The 25608-nt window shown below is 39.3% G+C and overlaps 1 protein-coding gene across 2 annotated transcripts in view; it reads right to left on the bottom strand.

Annotated features, from left to right (window-relative positions):
- Positions 1 to 830: 830 nt before the first annotated feature.
- The window catches only part of cdk19 (cyclin dependent kinase 19), a 174650-nt gene continuing 149872 nt past the window's right edge, over positions 831 to 25608 (bottom strand). For both annotated transcript variants that reach the window (XM_059645216.1, XM_059645217.1), the window contains 2 exons: positions 24309 to 24557; positions 831 to 5577 (listed from right to left, as the gene is read on the bottom strand). In XM_059645216.1, coding sequence (XP_059501199.1) covers positions 5452 to 5577; positions 24309 to 24557 — 375 coding nt within the window. In that variant the 3' untranslated portion in view covers positions 831 to 5451. The remainder of the gene's footprint in view (positions 5578 to 24308; positions 24558 to 25608) is intronic.

Below are 25608 nucleotides of genomic sequence, written 5' to 3'. Positions count from 1 at the left end.
TTTTAAGATTATCTCTCCTCGTTCATGGTTTCTTTAAAACACTCTGCACCTACCCTGCTGATTCCTTCCTGCTTTTTTGTTGTTTAACTTGGGACTTGTGAACAGCTAGTGTGACTTCAGCCTGCTTCATATTTGTTGCATATTGCAAAATGTCAGCGTTCTGGTTACCACAACCCCTGCAAAGAGCAAGGACAAAGTTAAATGTTTCAGCACTGCCAATATTATTATAATTCTCTCAAAACAAACTTCCTCAGCTCCATTTTGATCTTACGGTATTTTCGACACTCCCTCTGTGTGATGGGACAGCCTTCGAGTAAATCTATTTTCTGGGCTCCAAATTGCTTTCACAGTCACAACACCAAAGAATGCTTGTCTCCTTCCCTAATTGAATCAACATCCAACCCTGCTCCTATCCAGCCTCAGTGCTGATTCCAACTGTGGAGCTCAGAGCCAGATATATCCTAACACAATATAATTACCTCCTAATGGAAAAAAAGATGTTTCATCCTAATAAGTTAGCCTTCTCGCAGTATTGGGTGCAGCCAACTACTAACATCCAAGGGATGTAATCAATTTTATGTGCTTATAAATGTATTCCTTTTCATTCCAAACAAAAAAGAAGTGACATGGCTAATCATTACTCATTGCAATGGTCTGGTTTTTAAAAAAATTGTATACTATAGATGAGGCATCTTCATTCATCTCACCTTTTTAAATGTTAAAACTAAATTTCAAAAAAATAGTAACAAAAACAAAGTCGCTGGAAAAGCTCAGCAGGGTCTGAGGAAGGGTCACCAGACCCAAAACATTAACTCTGTTTTTCCCTTCACAGACACCGCCAGACCCTGCTGAGCTTTCCAGCAACATCTGTTTTTGTTTCTGATTTACAGCATCTGCAGTTCTTTCAGTTTTTATTCAAAAAAAAGTTATTGTCTAATGAAACATTTTAAAGAAATCAAACATAGTTTTATATTCTATCAAGGGATGAAAATTAATAGAATTTCTTTCACTAACTGAGATAATATTTTTCAAAAATGATACCATCATGCTACCCCAATGGTCTGCTAAAGACAGGCTAATAACAGGATGCCAGAGCCAGTGAAAAGGTATCTCAAGTGGTCAACTACCAGAACATCCGGACAAATTACATAAATGGCTGTTTATGTTGTTTCTCAAGTCATTCTGTTGATCTGCTGAAGCTACTGCACAAGCTATGAAGGGACTTGTGAAAATTCAGGGTCAGGTTGTTTTCCCTGCTTGTAGTTTCACCAGTTTTTGTGATCCACTGAAATGGTTTGTGTGTGCTTAAAGTCTAATACTCTCAGGACATTAAATTTAAAAAAAAAACTTATGTTCAAGCTATACTGTAGTTTTACACTAACTGCAAGAATGTTCAATGCTACACATTACATAACTGTAAGACAATCAATAAGGGTGTTTTTGCAGGGTTGGAGGATTGGGTTGAAACGTTAGTACTATTAGTGCAAGAAACTAAATATTTAGACTATTGCGTTTACAATCAGTTAACTCTTTAAGCATCACCAAGTAACAAGTTTAATGCATGTGACTGCATAACTTCCCAAAGGATACTATACATTTTAAGAAAGTTGAATGTTTTAAAATAACCTGATATTAACATGGATAGCCAGCACAAAATTATACACAGCCTTTTTAAAAATCAATGCTGCTGAAGTATAAATAAAATTGATTGGAGAACCTGCGATAAAGTGACTTGTTTCATTAGAAATGGCAATATTTACAGCTATACACAGGATGTAATTTTATGGTTACACTCTGGTGAGTTTGAATTTGGTGCATCTTCTAAAGCACATGTCCTGTGCACTGCCTGATTGTCTGGTCTGACCTGTCTCCCAATTTACAGGGGGTGGTACCACCTATCCTTGAAATGTAATACTGACCGTAAAACCAGTGCTGAGTCTCACAAAATGCATCCGAGAAGGAATTCTGCTCTCCCTACCTGATCAGGCCTGTGCTTGGCTCAGAACATACAGAAATGTGGTTGATTCTTTACTGAACTCCGAAATTGCAAGAAACTCAGTTTACAGGAGATGGACAATAGATGCTGACCTCATCAGGATCACCCATATCCCAAAGACTAAAGGAGAAAAGAAGGAAATAACCTGGTGAAGCTGAAAATTATTCGCTAAAATTCAGATCATTTGAAGTAACTAATGTGCTTTTTGCTTCAATTTGTTCTTTTAAAATTCAGCAAGGAACAGACATATTGACACTACTGCAGATGCTGAAAATCTGAAACAGAAACAAAACAGAATACTGGAAATGCTCATGAGCTCAGTCTCTGGAGAAGGAAACATAGATACCATTTTCAGTCGTAATGACCATTCAGGATGTACTGCATTCATAAACGGGCGTTTAGCAATTCACAGGCACAGTTGAGAGAGTGGTGATGGGTTTTAATGAGTATTTTACAAGCATTGAAGATATAGTGCAGAATAATGTAAATATTTGACAACACTAGCAAAATTACCTTGAAGAATTTAGACATGACATTGCCCTACAGATTACGGTGCACTGGAAAAACAGTTCATGCATTACTAACTTGCACGCTAACAAATGTTTAACCTCAATGTGGATGTTTGGCTTGGCAGACGGTACATAGATAATCATTTTGTCTGTTCAGCACTTCTTGAAATTGTTCCCTGACCAGTCTGAAATGAACTTTTAAATGATTTGAAATGTGGCTAATAAAAATCCTCAAGTTAGATTTGTTGCTCTGTTAAAAATAAGCATTTTTATTTTGCTAGAGTTTCTTAAATTGTGAGCCTCATTTTTTCTAATTAAATTTTGAAAAGATCAACAAGTCTTTTCACGATGTTATACTTTAAAAGTGTCATGAAATAGTTAATAAAAGTTATTGATCACATTGCTTCCTGAGCACAAATTGTCAGTCAAGATTCATGTTTGTCCTAAGCAGTAGAAATATCAAGGTGTAGCACTGTCAGATTGATTGACAGAGGCCTGATTGACAATCCCAAAGACAGGTAATGGTGTGCAGAAGCTAAAGACTACATGAAACATTGGGTAATCAGTCACCTCATTTTATAATCAATCTTCTGGACTTTCATCTAGAATGGAACTGGTATATTTTCATACAGGAATTTATTGAATGAGAACTTGTTATTTTAAAAGTATTCTTTCCATTTTACATTCTTTATACTAAGAAACCAGCAAGAGTCAGAATAATAATACAGCTGACTGATAGAATAGAGTGTTGACTAACTGCTTATCATTTTCACTGAAGTAAGTTCTGCTATGAGATATTTGGAATAACTAAATAAAACTAACTAAATGTTGAAAATGGTCAAAATATTTAAATACGTGTGAACATAATTACAGCAATCTGAACAGATAAAATATCATCTGCAGTCATGAAGTCAATATTGTCTCCTATAGAGGTGAAAATAAGCTCTTAAGGATATATAGTTGTTATAAATAATACGGAATATTGACACTGAATGCTTGGATCAATTGTTCCCTAACATTGACAGGACACCATTTCAAGGTGATCAATGCATGAATTCCATTCTCTAACTATTCAGGCTCTCATTTATTCTAGTTTCCTTTCAGAAGATTTAGTTACATGATTGTTAACCTATTTTTAGGCAGTATTTAAATTAAGCGAACAGTCAAGTTAATTTACGTCCATTACCTGTGGCTTCACAAATGGATCTTGAATGAAAAGAGTGAAACAAAAATATCATGCAGATTTAATGCAATCTGTGCAGGTATTAAGTTCAAGATGCTGTAATTGTATAAATAGAACTGTAGGAGTCAGTCCTATCTAAAGACTCCACTTTTGCAATTTTGTATGTTACAATGCACTAAAATAATAGATAAAACGACAGTTTGTTAATTCACCAAACTGACATCTTATTGGGATTTAATCAACATAAATACAGATATTTACCCTTTTCTTCATCCATTTTCCAATGAATTTGTAGTAAAGGGCATACAATGCAGTAACTATATTTCTGTGAATTTAATTCATAACTGCGTAAAGAATGAATATTCCCCAACGTACGAAGCCTTGAGACTTCCAAAAAGTAAACAGTTTACTCTAAGCACATTGTGAGTTATATACGCAAGAACAAAGTAAAAGCAGAAATTTAACCTAATTTCCTGCTTAGAAGATGGCTTTAGACAGCTTTACCTATGTACTGTGCCTTTTCAGTACTTCAATTAGTTTATAGTCTCACTTCCAAACCTAGACATAGAAATTAATTTCTAACGCAGACAGACAATTGGAGCATTGGAAGTCCCTATAGTGCTGCTAGAAATGAAACAAACTCTGTGAAATATACGGGCTTTATATAAAACAAAACCTGAAAAATAGTGAAAACTAGAGATTCCCTGAGAAACTAGCCAACTGGAGGCCCAAAGAGATGGGGCGCATTTCTGTGAAGATAAGGGAGAAACATATGGTTGATTTTTTTAAAAACAGTGGTAGAAATATGGAATTATATTTACAATTTATCGCTCCCAGCATGGAGGGGCTGATTTTAATGCTGTGAGTAACTGGATTTTCAGTCTTGCCCAGAATTTTGCTCAATGAAAGCACATATTAGCCATTCAGGCATGTAGCTTGATGCAACTGATTGACAGCTTGCACAGTTTTTCTCCTATAGCTCACTAATAGAAATTCATTCCAGTTACCAACCAGAGCTTCTGTCCTCCACACCCAAATTCTGCACATACAACCCAATGCATGAAGCATGACATTAGGAGCACCAAAATTGGAATTTAGTTTTCAGTACTGGGAATACTCAGTACAATCAACAGGCAGATTACATCGAATAAAGCTGTAGTTTCATATGCGATTGGTGTTGCGCATTGCAGGAAGAAAACAACAGAGAATGGATTTTCACATTTGCGGCCAAAATCATTTTTGAAAACCTTTCACAATTAGCATTTGTTATAACTGAAACTATTAAACAGAGCAATTGAAGAATTGGAGAATAGTGATTGAAGAGTTAACTGTTAATTTTTTAAGCTGCATGTCTAGAATGTACAATTCCTATATTTAGATTTTAGGACAAGCAACAGGAAACCCTGTCACTACATCAAAAAGTGCTCTAAAAACAGTGAACACATTTCACCTGCTCCTTAGTTGAGAAACTCAAGTGCTGAGTTAAAATTATTTAAAAGATATTTACACACAACTTTAAAGAAATGGCCTTGACTGGAACCTTCCCAGTGGCATTGGTAGTTGAAAATGTCCAGACAGTCAGAAGATTATTATAATAACAATGTTTTCTCAAATAATTTTTGCTAAATAATGCCAATTTATACTTCTGAATACCATAAATTTTACATACGTCAGTCATATTCATTAGGTTCCTCTCGTTGGAACCATTCACCATAATATTGCTGAAGGCTTTCCTTTGAAGTCCTTTCTGTCAGCAATGCTGATCAGTACCTGTGGGACTGGTGTGAATACTGTGAGCTCTGCTGAGTTGAAGATGAATATCCTGTAGCGTTCTGGGATTGGGAAGAGCCTTGTACATTGCTTTGATAACCCAGACGTGTGCCAGAGTGCTGCAAACAAAAATACAAGGTCAATACAACTAGCTTCACCACAACTATTTGATACTGCAGTGAAAAATTAAATAATTGATTCCCCAGGTTTGCCCATTCCACGGACTGAATCAAGAAAATAGTGCTTTTTTGCAGCTTTAAGAGTGGACAATTAGGATAGCTATAAATTATTTACCAAATAATAATCACATTAAATAAACTAAAACAAACTGCAAACTGAACTCAATGTAACTAACTTCAAAGCAATACATGAGTTGCCTAAACTGAGTGTCCAGTAATGCTCAATCTCGCCATATACAAAATACTCAACTTTCTGGATTGTTCTGCCTTTGTACATCTTATAATAAAATTAAGCAGAAATTGGCTAAGTTTCAATTTTGTCGAGTTTCATAGAAAACGTTTTTCCGTGAGGCCTAGCACGATTTCTTACACTATCTCCCCAAACTTGCCTCTAAATCTATACACCAGGCGCCTATGATGCCCCGCTCACCCTCTTCTCCCTCTTGCCACTGCCAGGTGCTCTGCAATTTCTGGCACGAGCTCCATCTTTAAAGTCCAACTTGGTCTTCTTCAGAACTAGACTCAAAACGTCAATGCTGTTTTCTCTTCACAACTGCTGCTAGGACAACTGAGTTTCTCCAGCAATTTCTGATTCTGTTTGTTTCAGATCTCCAGCGTCTACCGTTATTTGTTCTACCTCAGTGTTACAATTCTATTACTCATGTTCAAATTCCTCCATGTCCTCATTCTGCTTGCTCTGCAGCTTCTCCAGTCTAATAACTGAAGTTTGCACACCATCTGTGACCTCTTCTGCTTCCCAAAATTATTTCAGGCCATGACTGGCAAACCTGCCTTCCATTATTTAAAATAAATTTCAAATTTTCTGCTTATGCCTCTTCACTGCCTCATTTCTTTGTGAAAACTTTACCAGGTGCTTAATGGGAAGTGTGCAGAACTTCCACATCCACTTCCATGCATTTTCCCAGTTTGCACAGAATTGGAATTAAAATTCAAAATGCAGCAAAGTGCAGATGAAACATCTTTGATCCATCTCTTTGACCAGACCTTCAATTAACTCTGCTCTGCTCAGGATTCTGAGGAAGGGTCACTGGACCTGAAATATTAACTGATTTTTCTTCACAGATGCTGCCTGACCTGTTGAGCTTTTCCAGCAACTTCTGTTTTTTGTAACTCTGCTCACTGACTTGTTTTAGTGATTTTTTTTCTATTAGCTATATGTGAAGCATTATGGTCTGTTCCCAGTGCTTTTTAAATGCAAAATTTTGATACGGTAAATGTCAAGGTCAAGTGAAGATTAAAAATACTTTTCAAAGAATAAGTAAAATAGGTTAGTCAACCAGTTAATTCACAGGAAAGTAGTGCATTTTTTTTGCTGTTTTGTTTCCTTATATTATATTTATAGTTTGAGAACATGCAAGGCGCTGTATGAATGCAGAGATAGTAGGAACTGCAGATGCTGGAGAATCTGAGATAACAAGGTGTAGAGCTGGATGAACACAGCAGGCCAAGCAGCATCCTGCTCTTCTGATGCTGCTTGGCCTACTGTGTTCATCCAGCTCTACAGTGTGTTATCTCATACTATATGAATGCAACTTGGTTATTCTTTCTTAAAAGTAGTAAAAGATCATTTTAGAGCAATGATCAGGAAAATATTTTCACACAAACAGAGATAAGAAATAATCTTCCAGAAAGAATAATTCAGAAAAATATACTGGAATCACTTAAAAATAATTGAACAGGGGTTAGCGATGCTCTAGTGAATGTTAGGATCTCTCATGACTGAGGCAATAAACAGGTCTTTCGTACTTTTAATTTACTTGTAATCTGTTTGGTTTGGCTACATTTGAACCTAGAAGTGAAAGGATTGTATTCCAGTCCAGTCCTTGGAAACATAAATCTAGGAGAAAAAATGTTCCAGATTTTGCCATTCATGCAGTTGTCAGTATTTAAACCAGTGCTGTCGGTTAAGGCATCAATTGAATAAACAAGCTGCAGATATTGATACTGACAGCATTACAAACATACAAAATCATTTCCTTCAATGTTGCAAACATATTTACTGTTATGCAATAGTTCCAAAGGCCTCAGTGGCTTCTTCTTTACGCAAGAAGAAAGGTAAACCAAACAGGAAAGTTCCTCAATTTTCTGTAGCAGGGAAGCTCTGTGAATGGCACCCCTTCAATTGACACGGACTGGTTCAGCCAAATGGCCTGTTTCTGTGCTGTGATGAGATCTCAGCAAGTCAATTTCCTAAAAAAGCAGAAATATACTTCACCCCTGGAACTATGAAATATGAACAACCCATTGAGATAGATTAGTTAAGTGATGAACTTTAGATTCTTCACAAAAATATTCCCCACTCATCAAAATAATTTGTGTAATCAGATTGGGTGTTTTCTGAGAAATATTACTCATTGTATTGCAAAAAAAATGGACTGAAACAGGATTCAATCAAGATGTAGGTGAGATGCTTGTACATTCCTCACTTGCTTTAAATATACAAACTAATCCTTTGTTCAGAAGTTGACAAGTTTTGTAAATAATTTGGCAGTATTTTATATATCGAGAGTGACCGGTGATTTGGAAGAGGAGCATTTTGCCCTGCATTTGGTGATTAATATAGGATTGACCAAGTTCCCTCATCTGCTCCGAATGACACTGCTGACTTGGTCAGTGTAATTTCAAGAGGTGACACCTTACACTCGACATCAGCAAAATACAAAACTGCCACTTCAATCTGAATCTAAAAGTAAATCAAAGACTTCAGGAACCAGATTTTTTTTCTTATTATAAGCATAACAGAAACCAAAACATAACAGAGAAGTTTTAAGGCAATTTCAACAATCTAATAATTGGTTGAACTATCAAATGCTATTTCTTTATAAAACAGCCGTAATTGCATTTCTTAAATTGGAGCACTGTAGCAAATTATTTTGGACTAAACAGAATTTACTGGAATAACTAGTGATAAGAACATCAGATTTGGGTATCACAGAATCCATGTCCATTTTTGTGCTATCACATCGGGGAATGAAGTTGTGAAGTTCTTCTTCATTGAGAGCTCAACTTTATCAGACAAACCAAGGCAGCCTTGAAGGCACAAAGTACCTAAATTCTGAACAAAGTGTGTCAGCCTGGTTTATCTGGCTTACTCTCAACTCTTTGTACTTTTCCTGGAGGCAGGTCCAAGCAGCACTGCTACCTACCCATCAACAGCAGGAGCTAATTAAAATATTAAAAAGGACAAGTGGGCTACGTTCTGGTATTGCTATGATATTTTCCCAACAGTGTACATGGTCCACTACCGTTTCAAGTCTTCATTGGAGAGCCATTGGAGACTACATCATGGCAGGACATCACAGCAGCATCAAATGTATTGCAGAGCAGGAAGGTTGTGTGTAGCACAATGGCAGGCATTTTAGAACTTACAGGCAGAGAGTTCAAGGTATCAGCACCCCCCCCAATCACACTCTGGGTGAACACTGATCTGCTATTTATAGGATGCCATTTGGACTTCTAGGTCAACACCCACATTTTGCAAAGCACTATCACACTCTGGAGAAATTTTATACAGACAGCAAGAATGGGAAATGGGTCATGCAGGATGACCTAATTAGGGAAAATGTGAGTTCTTGCTTTCCTGTCAGAGTGTTGCGTTGCAGAGGTAAAGTCAGCAGCTTGTTTATGGTGTCTCAAGCCTTTACAACAGACTATGGCAGAGTCATACTTACAACAAATACCTTTTCATACCATGTAAGTCATTAGAAATGTTTATTCCATTTGTGATTTGAAGTCTTAGGTTAATGGCAGTGAAGTTAGTTAAGAAAATTGTGGCCATACTGCAGAACTTCCCTGTGTGCCCAAGAAGCTCTGTTTTAGCCTATTCATGCTGCAGCATTGTCAGCTGGTAGCAGGTTTCACCATTAATAAGCGTCCCCCACCATATGACTGCATGTTTCTCCTATGCATTTCACCAGCACATTTAATTTTAATTGTAATTGCATGAAAAATAGGAAAAAGCAAGAAAGAGGAAGCGGCGAACATATCTCATTAAACAGCTGGCACTGGCAGTGGCAACGGTAGTGGTAGTGCTCACCTTTGCCAGGGGACTGGTCAGCCAGCCCTCCCTTTGGCCCCTCTAATTAAATCCTTCTGTATCCCTTACCGAATGGTGGAGGCAGCAAACTGATCGACGCCCCCATAGCCTGTAAAATTAAGCCAGCTACTGACATACATAGGCTTGTGAGATGGAAGGTGTGTGACTTTTATATATCTTCAGATCATTCATTTTGGATTTTGAATTAATGGCATGTGGGATGTGTGTGTATGTGAAGGGGTTTAATGTATAACTTGTAAATATGTCTAAAGCCATGGTGACTGATTTTAAAACTGCTGATTTTCTTTGCCTTATTTGGACTTTATTTATGCCAGATTTTTACTAACTTGGATTTGAGACTTAAAAACATTGGAGCAGGTGCAGACCATATACCCCTTTGATCCCCATCTACATGCTATTTAACCAAATCATGGTTGAGTTTCTACATCAACTCCACTTCCCAACCCTTCCAAAAATCCTAGACACCCCGTATATAAAAGGCTATTGGATCTTTACTTGAATGTACAACGAAAGGGCAAACATTGGCAGATTGATTATAGAACATAGAACATAGAACATAGAACAGTACAGCACAGAACAGGCCCTTCAGCCCACAATGTTGTGCCGACCATTGATCCTCATGGATGCACCCTCAAATTTCTGTGACCATATGCATGTCCAGCAGTCTCTTAAATGACCCCAATGACCTTGCTTCCACAACTGCTGCTGGCAACGCATTCCATGCTCTCACAACTCTCTGCGTAAAGAACCTGCCTCTGACATCCCCTCGATACTTTCCACCAACCAGCTTAAAACTATGACCCCTCGTGCTAGCCATTTCTGCCCTGGGAAATAGTCTCTGGCTATCAACTCTATCTATGCCTCTCATTATCTTGTATACCTCAATTAGGTCCCCTCTCCTCCTCCTTTTCTCCAATGAAAAGAGACCGAGCTCAGTCAACCTCTCTTCATAAGATAAGCCCTCCAGTCCAGGCAGCATCCTGGTAAACCTCCTCTGAACCCTCTCCAAAGCATCCACATCTTTCCTATAATAGGGCGCCCAGAACTGGACGCAGTATTCCAAGTGCGGTCTAACCAAAGTTTTATAGAGCTGCAACAAGATCTCACGACTCTTAAACTCAATCCCCCTGTTAATGAAAGCCAAAACACCATATGCTTTCTTAACAACCCTGTCCACTTGGGTGGCCGTTTTAAGGGATCTATGTATCTGCACACCAAGATCCCTCTGTTCCTCCACGCTGCCAAGAATCCTATCCTTAATCCTGTACTCAGCTTTCAAATTCGACCTTCCAAAATGCATCACCTCGCATTTATCCAGGTTGAACTCCATCTGCCACCTCTCAGCCCATCTCTGCATCCTGTCAATGTCCCGCTGCAGCCTACAACAGCCCTCTACACTGTCAACGACACCTCCGACCTTTGTGTCGTCTGCAAACTTGCTGACCCATCCTTCAATTCCCTCGTCCAAGTCATTAATAAAAATTACAAACAGTAGAGGCCCAAGGACAGAGCCCTGTGGAACCCCACTCACCACTGATTATAATGTGGAAAAATGTAAGGTACTCATTTTGACAGGGTGAATAAGAAATCAGAATATCATTTAAATTGAAAGAGATTGTAATATCTTGAAATATCGCACGTTTGGAATATTGTGTGCAGTTTTGGGCCCCAAATCTAAGGAAGGATGTGCTGGGGTCCTATGTTGATGGCAGCACCCTCTGAACTCCATCAAGTATAAACCCAGATTCCTCATAATGATAAGCCCTTCTTCCCCAAGGATCATTCTGGGTCTGAGCTCGATGGAGTTTAGAAATTTAAGGGGGATCTCTTTGAACCTTACAAAGTACTGACAGGCCTGGATAGAGCGGACTCGGACAATATGCTTCTTCTAGTAAGAGAGACAAGGACCTGATGGCACAGCCTCGGAGTGAAGAGACAACCCTTTACAATGGAGATGAGAAGAAATTTCTTGAGCCAGAGAGTGGTGATTCTGTGATCACACTGCCACAGAGAGCTGTGGAGGCCAAGTCATTCAGTGTATTTAAGACAGATACAGATAGATTCTTGATTAGTAAGGGGATCAAAGATTATGGAGAGAATGCAGGAGGATAGGATTGTGGAACATATCAGCCATGATAAATGGTGAAGCAGACTCAATGGGCCAAATTGCCTAACTACTTCTACATTTTATGGTTTTATATTAGAGAGGGATCAGTGTGTTCTTGAAAATGAATCACCAAAGGTTAGCATGCAGGTAATTAAGAATCCAAAACAGAATTTTAGCTTTATTGTAAGGGGAATAGAGGAATAACAACAGGGAAATCTTGCTACAACAGGACAATAATGGAACCACACCTAGAACACAGTATACAGTTTGGTCTTTTTACATATAGGATTGGAATCTGTTCAGAAAAGGCTATTTCCCCAGATGAAAGGATTGCTTTATGGGGAAAGGTGGAGCACATTGGGACCACATTCGTGGGGGAATCCAGAATTAGGGAGGCTCAGTTTAAAGCAAGGGGCCTCCCATTTAACAACAACAAGAAGAAGAATTTCCTCTTTCAAAGTGTCATTCAGCTTTGCAATTATCCTTCCCATGAACAGAGGAAGCAATCAAATATTTGAAACCTGGCTTAAAATAGATTTTTGATCCACAAGGAAGTTCAAGGGTTAGAGGGTGAAAGCAATTACATGTAGGGGAAATTACAATCTGATCTTTCCGACTCATGATTTTATTGAATAGTACAGCAGATTCAATGGGTTGAATGGCCTCTGCTGCAGCTATTTTATTCACCTTCAACAGTCTCTCTGCATTTGCATGTTCAAGCCATCTGAGAATTTTATACGTTTTACTGAGTTCAACTTCCTCCCAAACTCCAAAAAATAGATGCCCATTCCACTTAATATATTTGAGGGGATCTGGTCTGGTTTCATTTTCAGTGCAAGTGTTGGGTATTGCATTCCAGATGCAATTTGATTGATCAAACTATTCAATTTTAAGCAAAATACACCTATTCGCTTAACTGTAACCATCAAAATACTTAACAAAATTTGTTTACTTCTACTAATTAACTGTTCCGATATAGTATCATCCCATAAACACACTCTTGGCAAAGGCAAATTCAGTAAAATAGATTGCTTCACATGCAATTCAAGCAGGAAGAGAACCCTAACTTTTAGCTGTAACAGACAGGAATAAGAGCTTCCACATCCAGCTTCAAGACCCAGCAACTGCAAAAGCTAAAACTAAAAATTGTGGTTCTACGAGCTTGAGCCCACCCATTCAGGCTTCGTCAATTTTTCCAACCTTAAAAGAAAAATCCCAAGGCCTCACAAGCTGTTTACTTTCTTGGTTTTGAGCAGACTGCTTGCTGCCTCCATCTCAAACTTACTTCAGAGAAAAAGTCAAAATACACCTCTTAAAGCCATAGTATCAACATAACTGAACAGGTCTATTACCTAGAGATAGTAGGAACTACCGATGCTGGAGAATCTGAGATAACAAGGTGTAGAGCTGGATGATCACAGCAGGCCAGGCAGCATCAGAGGAGCAGGAAAGTTGATGTTTTGGGTCTGGACCCTTCTTCAGAAATGGGGGAGAGGAAGAGGAAATGGTCTATTACCTATCTTGCCATCTGGTGAATATGTTTTGCACACCCTCCAAGACAGGTGCATAGCATTCCTTATATAAGGAAACTAAAACCTGCACAATATTTAAGGAGTTGTCCCACTAAACTCCCATGTAATCGCACCAAGACTTTCCTATTCTTATGCGGCAATAAAGAATAATCATCATTTGCCTTAACTACTGGGTGAGAGGGTGTTAGGAGAGGGGCAGTCTAGGCTTGCAAAGCCAGAGGATATGGCAGCATTACAGGGCAGCTTTTTGGATAATACCCACAGTGAAATAGGAAGGGACACAGTATACAAACACAGAAAGACAGCAGGAAATGGGGTGAAGGGGTGAAATTGTAAAAAAGGCAACATTAATGTCTCTCTCCTTGAATGCACATAGTATTCAGAACAAAATAAATGAATTAACAGTATAATTAAAGGCTAATGGGTTTGAACTTATAGCCATTAGGAGACATGGTTACAAGGAGATCAAAGCTGGGAACTAAACATTCAGGGGTATTTTGAAAGAACAGACAGAAAGGTAAAGTTGGTGAAATAACATTGCCAGCACTGGATAGAATAAATAATGAACTTGGATCAGAAATTATTTGAGGGAACAGTTCATGGCAGAAGAAGAGGTATATGCAAGTGATAAAGAAGAATTCTGTAAAGGAGACAGGCAATCCATGGTTAACCAAGGACTTTAAGGATATCATCAAACTGAAAGAGAAAAAAGGCAAACAGTACAGCAAAGATGTGATAAGTCAGAGGATTGAGAAAGTTTTAAAAACAACTAAAAGATAGCCAAGGTCAGAAGTCACACAAAACCAGGTTATAATCCAACAGGTTTATTTGAAATCACTAGCTGTGGAGTGCTGCTCCTTAATCAGGTGGTGAAGGGATAAGCCCCAAGTAAACACAGGATCTGCTCAGACAAGGAGGAATGGGCCAGGCTCCTAAAGATGCTGAAAGATGCCCTCAGAAGAACGGGATACAATGCTCAACTCATTGATTGTCAATTCCAACCTGCCATGTGAGGAAAAACCGCAACGAGTTCCTCAGAAGACCACACAGGACACGATCAATAGGGTACCCTTGGTCGTCCAGTGCTTCCCCAGAGCAGAGAAACTATGCCATGTTCTTTGCAGCCTTCAAACATCATGGACAACAACAAACATCTTGCAAAGGTCATCCTTGTGCCTCCATTTCTAGCCTTCAAACAACTACTAAACCTTAAACAGACCATCATTCACAGCAAACTACCCAGCCTTCAGGACAACATTGACCACAAAACCACACAACCCTGCCACGGCAACCTCTGCAAGACGTATCGGATCATCGACATGGGCACTACCGTCACACATGGGGGACCACCACCCACTGATATGGGCACTACCGTCACACATGTGTGAACACCACCCACCAACATGGGCACTACCATCACACTATCTCTTACGCTGCAGGCAAGGATGCCCCGAGGCATGGTATATTGGCGAAACCATGCAGACGATATGACAATGGATGAATAGACATTGCGCAACAACTGCCAGACAGGAATATTCCCTCCCAGTTGGGGAACACTTCAGTGGTCAAGGGCATTCAGCCTCCGATCTTCGGGACACATAATAGTGCAGAACTGACAAGCAGAACTGACAGCCAAGTTCCAGACCCATGTATACAGCCTCAACTATAATCTCGCGTTTATGATGAGCTAGATGTAACTCCACCACAGTGTTCTGTACTTGCAAAATCTCCCTTACTGTTCTGTTTGACACCACTACTTTGATAACTTGTTATGATCTCTCTACATTAAGTAGCTTGTACAGTTTTGGATAAATTGTTAACTTTGGTTAGACCCTTGGCATGCAATTCTTATACCTACCTACCAGCCATCTGGTTTGTCTCCAGCACCATTTTATTTTTAATTTTTTGTAATTGTCTCACCGCCTCAGTTAATTGGATTATAGGTCATCCCTTTACTTGTTATTCAGCCTGTCGACACTTCACTCACACCACTTGTACTATTTTTTGATCCCTCTGTCTATAAATTCTGTGCCTGCGTGCTTCCCTTCATTTCACCTGATGAAGGAGCAGCACTCTAAAAGCTTGTGATTCCAAATAAACCTGTTGGACTATAACTTGATGTTGTGTGACTTCTGACCTTATCCATCTCAGTCCAACACTGGCATCTCCACGTCAAAAGACAGCCAAAATAAAGAGAGGGAGAGGAGAAATTCTGAGGGTATACTTACAAGATGAACAGTGATAGCAAGTTAAAATATATAAAAACAGAAAGGCCAAAGTTAACTTAGATCCCTTAGAAAACAAGGCTACAGAAATAATAATGGAGAACCAGGGATTAGCAGTGGAGCTGAATATATACTCTACCTCAGCCTTCATAGTAAAAGACATTTAAAGCATTGCAAAAATACTAAATAATCAGGGGGAAAAAGGAGGAAAGGAAATAAATACAATAACCATCATCTCAGTGTAACAGGCATCAGAGCAGGGGCTACAATTATTTATATTGTAAATTAATGATTTGAATGAAGAACATGCATTTGCTATAGACATGTTTATAAATGACAAGAATATGTGAGAAAACAAGTGGATGACAGTCTGCAGAGGTATATGGGTAGGTTAAAGAATTGATCAAAAGTCTAGGGAGATGGAATATAATGTGGGAAAATGTGAGGTTATACTATTTTGAAGGAAGAATAGAGAAGCTGAACATTATTTCAATGGAGAAAGGCTGCAAAGAAATACAACATTGAGGGGATTTGGGAATACTTATACATAAATCACCAAAAAAAAGCCAGCATCCACCTTTAGTGGGTAAGAGGGAAGGCAAATGGAAAGGTAGCCTTTATTCAAAGGGAATGAAGTGTTAATATATGAAGGTCTTGCTAAAATCTTACAAGGCATGAGTCACTCCACAGCTAGCATACTACGAACACTTGTGGTCCGCTTCCCCGAGGAGAGATATATTTGGAGGCACAGGAGCTAGTCCAGAGAAGGGCCATCAGGCTGATCCCCACTCATGGCAAGTCTGTCTCAAGAGCAGAAGTTGCAAAGGGTGGGTCTGTATTCACTGGAGTTCAAAAGAATGGAAGGAGATCTAATCAAAATATACAAGATTCTTAAGGGCCTTGACAAGGTAAATGTGGAAAGGTTGTTTCCTCTTGTGGAAGGGTCTAGGGCTACAAGCCACAATAAGAGGTTGCATATTTAAAAGGTCTGAGGAGAAACTGCTTCTCTCAGAAGGCAGTCCATTGTTGAAATTCTTTACTGCAGAGAGGTGTTGAGGTTTTAACGTTAAGCATATTCAAGGCTGAGTTAAAGACTTTTAATCAGTAAAGGAATTAAGGGTTATGGGAACAGGAAGAAAAATGGAATTCAGGATAATCAGATCAACCCTGATCTCAGTGAATGGTACAGCAGGGTCAATGGGCCAAATGGATTATTTCTGCTCCTACGTCTTATGGTCTTATGGCCTTCAACTGGGGCGTGACTCTTGCAGGTCAAATTTGTATGTCCAAGTACAAGGACCCTAAATTACTTTAGTTAACAAAATTACTAGTCTTCTACCTCTTTAAAAAAAAACTCTGCTTTACCATCATCCTAGCTAAGTGGATAATTTCACACTTTACTACATCATACATTTACCACAATATTTGATGTCCAGTTCCTATATATTCTTTCTTTCTTTGTAGACAACAGTATGATTGCTATTTTGAATGCTTTAGTTGAACCTGCCTCCAACATATTCTCAGGCAGTCCATTCCAGACCTTAAATACTCATTGCATGAAATGATTTTACCCTTGTTGCTTTTGTGTCTTTTAATGAATTTAAACCTATGCTGTATCATTCTGAATGTTTTCATGAGTGTGAAATTCCTTCCTATCTGCTGTGTCCAAATCCCTATTGATTATGAATACCTTAATCAAATCTTTTAGTCAACTTTTTGCCAAGGAAAATATCATAACTTCTTCAAACTATCTTCTTAGCTGAAATTCTTAAGAACCACTCGTGAATCTTTTCAACACTGTCTCCAATGCAATTACATTCTTCCTAAAGTGTGGTACGTAGACGTGGGTACAATCTTCCAGGTGGAGCGGACTTAGTTTCTATATGAATTCAGCATAACCTCCTTGATCAACGCTATTAATTAATAAAGCCAAGGATTCTACATGGTTTATTAACCACTGCCTCAAACTGTTATAGCACCTTCACTAAATTATGCACATATAAACACAGATACCGCTCCTGCACTCCTTTAGAAGTTGGCCCTTCTTTTACATTGTCTGTTTCTGTTCTTCACATCAAAATGAAGCACTTCACATTTCTTCACATTGAACTTCATTTGTTATTTGTCCACCCATTCCTTTTGAAATTCTACACTATTCCCCTTACAGATTAGCATCAAAGTCGGACCATCTGTAAATGTTGAAAATGCACCCTGTACAGCAAAGTCTAGGTCGAGAAGTGGGAAAAAACAGGAGTCCCAATACTGGGAAACTAGACTATAAACCTTATTATGAGCATCAGCTGATAGTCTGCCTGCAAGAGCTGCTGGACCACTGACAAGATTGTCAGCAACTACGTGCCCTCACCTGCACTCCACTCCCCACCCAGTTCACTGGCTGCCAGTATAGACTGAGATCAGCATCCACCCTTTCCCCCTCACCCCTTTCCACAGCGTTAGTACATATTTGGCAGCTCCAACTGTCTGGGGTGGGCCACTGGCAAGTTTGGTAGACATCCCCGATCCATGGGACACAGGTCACAGTCATTGTTGCTCTCTACTCACATACTTACCAGCATGGTACCCACATACCTGACAATATGGTATGCAACGTGATTCACTCCGAAAGTGTGTGTGTGCATGGGAAGGTTTGTCAGTTTGACCATCAAATTGCATCTGTAACACCCAGACAATTAACATCACCAATCTCAATCTTATGTTGAGTATATGTTGTTGGTAGCTGTGCTGTGGACTTCTTTTCTGTACCTCTCTTTTCAAACAGTTACTGAATAGTACACTACACAGCCTGGATAACAGGGTATGTTTCCAGGCTGTGACCAATGGCACATTGTGAATGATTGCCTTGCTGTTTTATCATGAAAGTAATTTAAACCTTTATCTCCTCCCTTAATTTATGAGGACATGCTAGAACAAAGAAATAGGCTATTTGTTCTTTAAACTGTTTCACCAATTAACGACAGCATTGATTATTGCAACCTTACTTTGGTCTCTAACCCACTGTATATTTGATGCTCAAAAAATCATAAACTTCGGATACAAAATGAACAAAAGCTAATATTAAACTTTTTATAGAGAAGAATTTCCTAACTTACTCACATTGCTACTATATGTGATGACACGTGGCATTTCCATGAAAAGGATGCTGCCAGCCTTGCTCAAGAACACATTTAGTCAACCATGCAATTAAGAAATGTCATGTATGAATTTCAGACTGGTACTGCATGACACATGTAGGCTGGACTTCCCAACGATCATCTTAATTTATCAAACATCTTTCTTTGGCTGTTCACAATGGGACAGATATACATCATAATCAATTAGACTGTATTCGCAAAGCATAAACAAAATGTCTACTAATAGACATGATTTCACAATCTAGTAGCACTTGTTTAATCTTGAGTGCACGAACAGCTAAACCAGATCAATTAAAGTCAGTGCAGTTATAAATGTAGAGATAACATAGTATGGAGCTGAAGGAAAATAGCACAGCATCACAGAAACAGGAAAGTTGACATTTTGGATTGGGTCCCTTCTCGCAACATACATTCTTAAACAAAGTCATGCTTTCTAGATGATGTTCCCAACAACTGGAGAATCCAGAATCAGGGGTCACAGTCGAAGGGTATGGATGGGTGGCGTCATTTAGGGTTGACAAGAAATTTCTTCACTCAGAGTATGGTGAGCCAGTGGTATTCTCTGTCACGGAAAACAGTTGAGACCAAAACATTGAATGTTCTCAAGAAGGAATTAGATACAGATATTAAGGCTAAGAGGGATCAAACAATACTGGAAGAAAGTAGGAACAGGGTATTGAGTTCAATGATTAGCCATGATCAGACTGAATGGTGGAGCAGGCTCAAAGGGCTGAATGGCCTCCTCCTGTTCTGATTTTCTGTTTCTATTCAGCCCATTATGTCTGCATCACCATTCACTGAGATCACGGCTGACGTGATCATCCTCAAATCACTTTCCTGCCTTTCCCCTGTAGATTTTGATTTCGTAACATGGTAAAAATTTGCGACTTAGCCTTGAATATAATTGACGATCCAGCCTCTACAGTTCTCTGCAACAAAAGATTTCCATAGATCGACCACATTCCAACAGAAGAAATTCCTCCTCTTCTCTGGTTTATATGAGACTCCTTATTCTGAGATTATGACCGTTGGTTCTAGATTTTTCCACAAGGGAAAACAACCTGTCCTCATCTAATGTTTTAAGAGCAAGGATTGCTGCACTTGATAAAAGCAACTAACCTGACACTCATTAACTACTGTCTACATAGCTGCTTTTTCAAGCAGCAGTGGCAGCCAAGTTTGCAGATGAGCTGGAGCTGAAGGATGTGTGTGTGAATGGAACTTTGGCTGGCAACAAGTAGCTGATCAATCTGTGGACTAGCTACCAATTATCAATGACAAAGGCTTTCCATCTGCCAACAACTATGTGATTAGCTCCCAGCGAGCTCAACAACATAGGGGTGTGCATATTTTGGCCGCAGTAATTGGGTCTCAGCAAATGCAGGCACTTGTCTCTTGTGTCTACAGTAAAAAGTATCTCAAGTAGCTTCATTCCTTCATCTAGTTGCTGTTTACTGTGACTTAACTGATAAGTCAAAGGCTTTTATAAATGAGCCAATTACCACATGCCTTCTAGAAATTGGTGCAAGTACCTGGAGAAGGAAGTCTGAGAAGCAGCATTCTGATCAGTAAAAGAATATTCACAGCAAACCTCCTACCTCACCCCCTTCCTAGGCCCCAAGATGACTTTCCATATCAAGCAGATGTTCACCTGCACATGTGGTATACTGTATCCACTGTACCCATTGTGGCTTCCTCTACATTGGGGAAACCAAGCGGAGGCTTGTGGACCGCTTTGCAGAACACCTACACTCGGTTTGCAATAAACAACTGCACCTCAGAGTCGCGAACCATTTTAACTCCCCCTCCCATTCCTTAATGACATGTCCATCATGGGCCTCCTGCAGTGCCACAATGATGCCACCCGAAAGTTGCAGGAACAGCAACTCACATTCTGCTTGGGAACCCTGCAGCCCAATGGTATTAATGTGGACTTCACAAGCTTCAAAATCTCCCCTCTCCCCACTGCATCCCAAAACCAGCCCAGCTCATCCCCACCTCCCTAACCTGTTCTTTCTCTCACCTATCCCCTCCTCCCACCTCAAGCTACACCTCCATTTCCCACCTAACCTCATCCCACCTCCTTGACCTGTCCATCCTCCACGGACTGACCTATCCCCTCCCTACCTCCCCACCTATACTCTCCTCTCCACCTAACTTCTCCTCTATCCATCTTCGGTCCGCCTCCCCCTCTCTCCCTATTTATTTCAGAACCCTCTCCCCATCCCCCTCTCTGATGAAGGGTCTAGGCCCGAAACGTCAGCTTTTGTGCTCCTAAGATGCTGCTTGGCCTGCTGTGTTCATCCAGCTCCACACTTTGTTATCTTGAATTCTCCGGCATCTGCAGTTCCCATTATCTCTGCTCACAGCAAACCTGGTGGACAGCAGCCACTAAGGTGCTTTTCCAATCTTTCCCACTGCCCATAACATCAATTATTTTTCTTTCCTGTGTCTGTTTGTACGTGAGAGTCAACTGGCAGTTTAAAAGTGGGTTAGAGTTTTGTAAAGATTATGTCTTTATATTTTTCCTACCTGTTCTACTGTGGAGTGAATAAAAAAAAAGCTCTAAGCCTAACAATTGCTGTATGTTTTGAAAGCGAGTAACTGTGTACTCATGGTAGGCACTGTTTACATAGCTCCTTGATCGAACAGTGCTTAAAGTGTGGTTGCACTTGAACTGGAGCCGAGAGGTTGTGCACAAATGGAGCTGAGTGGTCTGTGGATCAGTAACCAGTCACTGATAACAAAAGCCTTCTGCATGCTAACAATTATCTGATTGGCTCTCAGGTAACTGAAGAGTTTGGGATTGGGAACAAGATTCAGTGAAGATACCACCAGCTCAGGAGCTCTTTCTGTTCTCTGTGGTTAACATCCCTTAAAGACTGAATAAAACTAGTTTATCCTTCATTCAGCAATTGCCGTAAACAGAAACTTTTAATTAGTAGTTCAGAGATGTTTTAGAAGTGAATCAGCCTCCTTTTGCCTCTTGCCCAATGAGTGGAAGCATCTGGAGACACATGACCAAGAAGCAGCGTTGTGATCAACACAAGAATCATAAGAACATCACAGTCCTGTGAACAGTAATCACTGAACTGCCTTCTCAGTCTTTCCTTCCATCGCAACGGCCATTTTTTCCTGTCTCTATGTGTACATAAGAAAGAGTTTAAAAGGGAATTAGGGTTTTAATTAGTAGAGTTATATGCAAATATTCATTAGAGCTCACTTGCAGCTAGAGTTAAATTACTTGTAATAAATAACAATTTTTATTAATTTATAAACATGGTCCATGTTTTCTTTCAACTTTAATCTGAAAGATAGCTAGAATGGGGAATTTTTACATACTTTTAAAAATCTTTAACTTTTGTGATGATTCACCATGATTTCCAGTATTTCCATGGTATTCCACAGAAGTGCAACAGTTTAAACGAGTAGAGTTTTATCTTAACAGTTTACAATTGTTCATCTATAATTAGAATCTATTTATTTCTAATTAATAGTTATTCTTGTAAAGGTCAGAAACGTGGTCTATGCTTTCTGTCAACCTGGCTCTGAAAGAAATGTAGATTGGAGAATTCTGCATACTTCTAAAATCTTTAACTTTTGACTCTGGGAATAAAAGGACACAATTTTCATCTGGGTACCACACTGAGGCGCAATAATCGTCTCTCTTCTTTGTGAAGACAGGGACAAAACACTCACTTAGAATGCTGTCCATATTTTCAGCATGCATGCTGCAATTACCACAGACATCTCCGACATGCCAACCTGCTTCTCTTAATATGCGAATGAAATATCTTTGGACAATTTTAATCATCAATATTCTTCCATACCATCTGTTTGGTTTTATAATTTCCTTTTTCACATCATCCCCTGTTCTTTGTATACTCTGATTTCATTTTTATGCTCTTTAACATTTGCTTGGTATTGTAACAATCCCACTTGATGCCATTACTGGACAAGTCAAATCCCAGACTAAAATCTGGCTTGATACATCTTATTTTGCTTTATTTAACAGGGTGGTCTCTCACTGTAACACAAGTGCACAATGCTGCAGTTTTGGGTTTTAACAATAAACAGAAGTTTATTAAACAAAGCAAATGAAGTAAATATAATAAACCAAGCTACTTACATTTAACACAATTAGAAAGATTCTGAAACACATGGTAAAACTACAATCCCTAGTATCCCAACACCATCATTTCACAACGCTCAAATAGCAAACAGCATTCTTTTCTAACAAATCCATAGGTGTGACTTGACTGTTTCTTTCAATTCCTGATTTTGAAAGTTTGATAGCCTCGTCCTTGATTATGCAGATATTTCAGCTTAGACCCTCTCAGCTTCAAATAACCCCTTCGGAGTTCAAACCAAATACTTCTGGTCTGAAACTTTCAGCCTACAACCCTTAAAATATGGCACTGAGGTACTGACCCCTACACTACTTTCTAACTATTCTGAGTTAACTCCTTCCTCCAGGAGGAACTGTTTTTATAGCAAACTTCAACAAAGACTTCTGTCAACTGGAAACAAAATGGTTTCTATGGGTTCTTTCTCGAAGCAAAAAAAAACTTCTAATTCAAAAGCAAGCTAATGATTTCAATGTTTACTCTATTTGATCATAAAAATCACAATGGAAACAAATTTCCATGACCTTTACAGCAGCTGACTCTCTCTCACATTCCGGAGGATTGTGTACAGATCTGGGCGTTACATTATAGGAAGGATGTGAATGCACTGAACAGATTGTGGAAAAAGTTTACAAGAATGGTTCCAGGAATGAGGAACTTCAGCTATGAGGATAGATTGAGGACGTTGGGACTGATCCCCTTAGAGGGAAGGAACCAAAGGGGATATGTAATAGAATTTTGCAACATCAGGAGCGGGCTGGATAGAGTAGTCGGAGAGAAACTATTCCCGCTCAGAAAGGAAACAAGAACAAGAGGCATAGATTTAAAGTAATCTGCAAAAACAACAGGGGTGAAGTGAAGAAAAACTATTTGACACATCGAGTTGTTAGGGTGTGGAATACATTGCCTCTAAGTATGGTGGAGGAAGGTAGAGTTGAAGCATTTAAGAGGGCATTGGAACACTACTTGGATAAAAATAGTGTGCAAGAGTATGGGGCAATTAGCAGGAAATTGGCATGAGGTAATTAAACTCATTTTATGAGCCAGTGAGGGCATGATGAGCTGAATGGCCTCCTTCTGTGCCATAACACCAGTGATTCGATTGTTTAATAAAATCATGGCTCCAGAAAGACTGACAAGTTAATTATAAACCTCATACTCACCCTCATACTCACAGATCAAAACCCACAGGCCACTTGTTCAAAATCCAATTTCTAAAATAAGTTATAACATACGTAACACATCTTACATCACATGTCACCAATGAATACTGTTCAAAAGTATTAAGCTGGTGTACTTATAATCCACTGGTATGTTTACTGCTGGAGATTTTCTTGCTTATAAATAATGACTATACCCTAAGTTATTCAAAAAAGTTAGCTGTTTAGAGGCTCCGAGAATAGGGAAGCCAGCTGCATTAATGAACAACAGTCACCAAAGACTCAATTACCTGGTAATCAGTTGGGATGGCAGATCCACCAGAGGTTGTAGCTGATGTGCCTATTCGAGGTTTCTTGTTTGGAGGTCCCTGATTGAGACTGCTGTCCTGGTTATGCTGTAGGCCTGCTCCTGGTGCTCCTCCACCACCTCCTCCTCCAGCAGCTGTCCCATTTGTCTGCGTGCTGTTTTGTTGTTGGGGGGCTTGTTGCTGTTGGTTCTGTGTTGTCTGCTGCTGGTGTTGCTGAGTTTGTTGTTGATTCTGTTATCAAGATAATGTAAAATGTAATTATTCCACCTAGAACTTCAATAGCCTCATAACTCTAATATGTATTTCAAACACAAAAGACCTAGAATTTTAAAGTCAAAGCAAATGTTGCTTGGTAAAAGTTTGTATAAGCTCACCCACTTCCCATGTAGCAATGCATCAATACTTTGGCAGAAAATGATTGATTAATAGTTATCCATTCACATTTTGCAACTCTTGACGTTTCTGGAATTCTGTCTTACACATCCAAATGGGAATATAGCTAACTCTTTTAGAAAATATTTTCTGTTCCACTACCTTTCACTTTTAGCTGTTCTACCAACTTCGTACTAAGGTTAGGTTGTATATTTACTCGTTTTTTTTGCATAATTCTATGTGAAATAATGAGCTACACAAGAACCTATGAATTAGGAGCAGGGAGCAGGCTATTCAGCCCCTTGAACCTGCTGTGCCAACTAACAAGATCTTGGCTAATGTGATTGTGGGCGCAATTCTGCTACTCTGCTTATGCGCAATATCGTTTTACATCAAGTCAAGAATCCATTTCTTAATTCTGGGGAGGCAATAGTCTAGTGGCATTATCCCTAGACTATTAATCCAGAATCCAGGTTAGAATCCCACCACTACAGATGGTACAATTTGAATTCCATGAGTATCTCAAATTAAGATTCTAATGATAACCATGAATCCATTGTCAATTGCTGGAAAAACCCAGCTGGTTCACTAATGTCCTTTAGGGAAGGAAACTGCCATCCTTACCTGGTCTGGCCTAGTCTGTGACTCCAGACCCACAGCAATATGGTTGACTCCTAACTGTCCTCTGGGCAATTAGGGATGGGCAATAAATGCTGCCTGGCCAGCGATGCTCTCATCCAGTCAACGAAAAAAAAATTACTTGTGCCTTTAAAACGTTTGATGACCCTGCCTCCTCCGCTGTCTAAAGAACATCATTCCACAGACTCTCAATCCCCCAAGCAAAAAAAAACATTCTCATCGTCTTTGTCTTAAATGGGATAATGCTTATTTGTAAAACTGTAAACCAGGT

Source organism: Stegostoma tigrinum, chromosome 4 (assembly GCF_030684315.1).
Source record: "Stegostoma tigrinum isolate sSteTig4 chromosome 4, sSteTig4.hap1, whole genome shotgun sequence".
NCBI lineage: Eukaryota > Metazoa > Chordata > Chondrichthyes > Orectolobiformes > Stegostomatidae > Stegostoma > Stegostoma tigrinum.
Note: the sequence above shows the minus strand (reverse complement) of the source record. Positions and strands in the feature narration are given on the sequence as shown.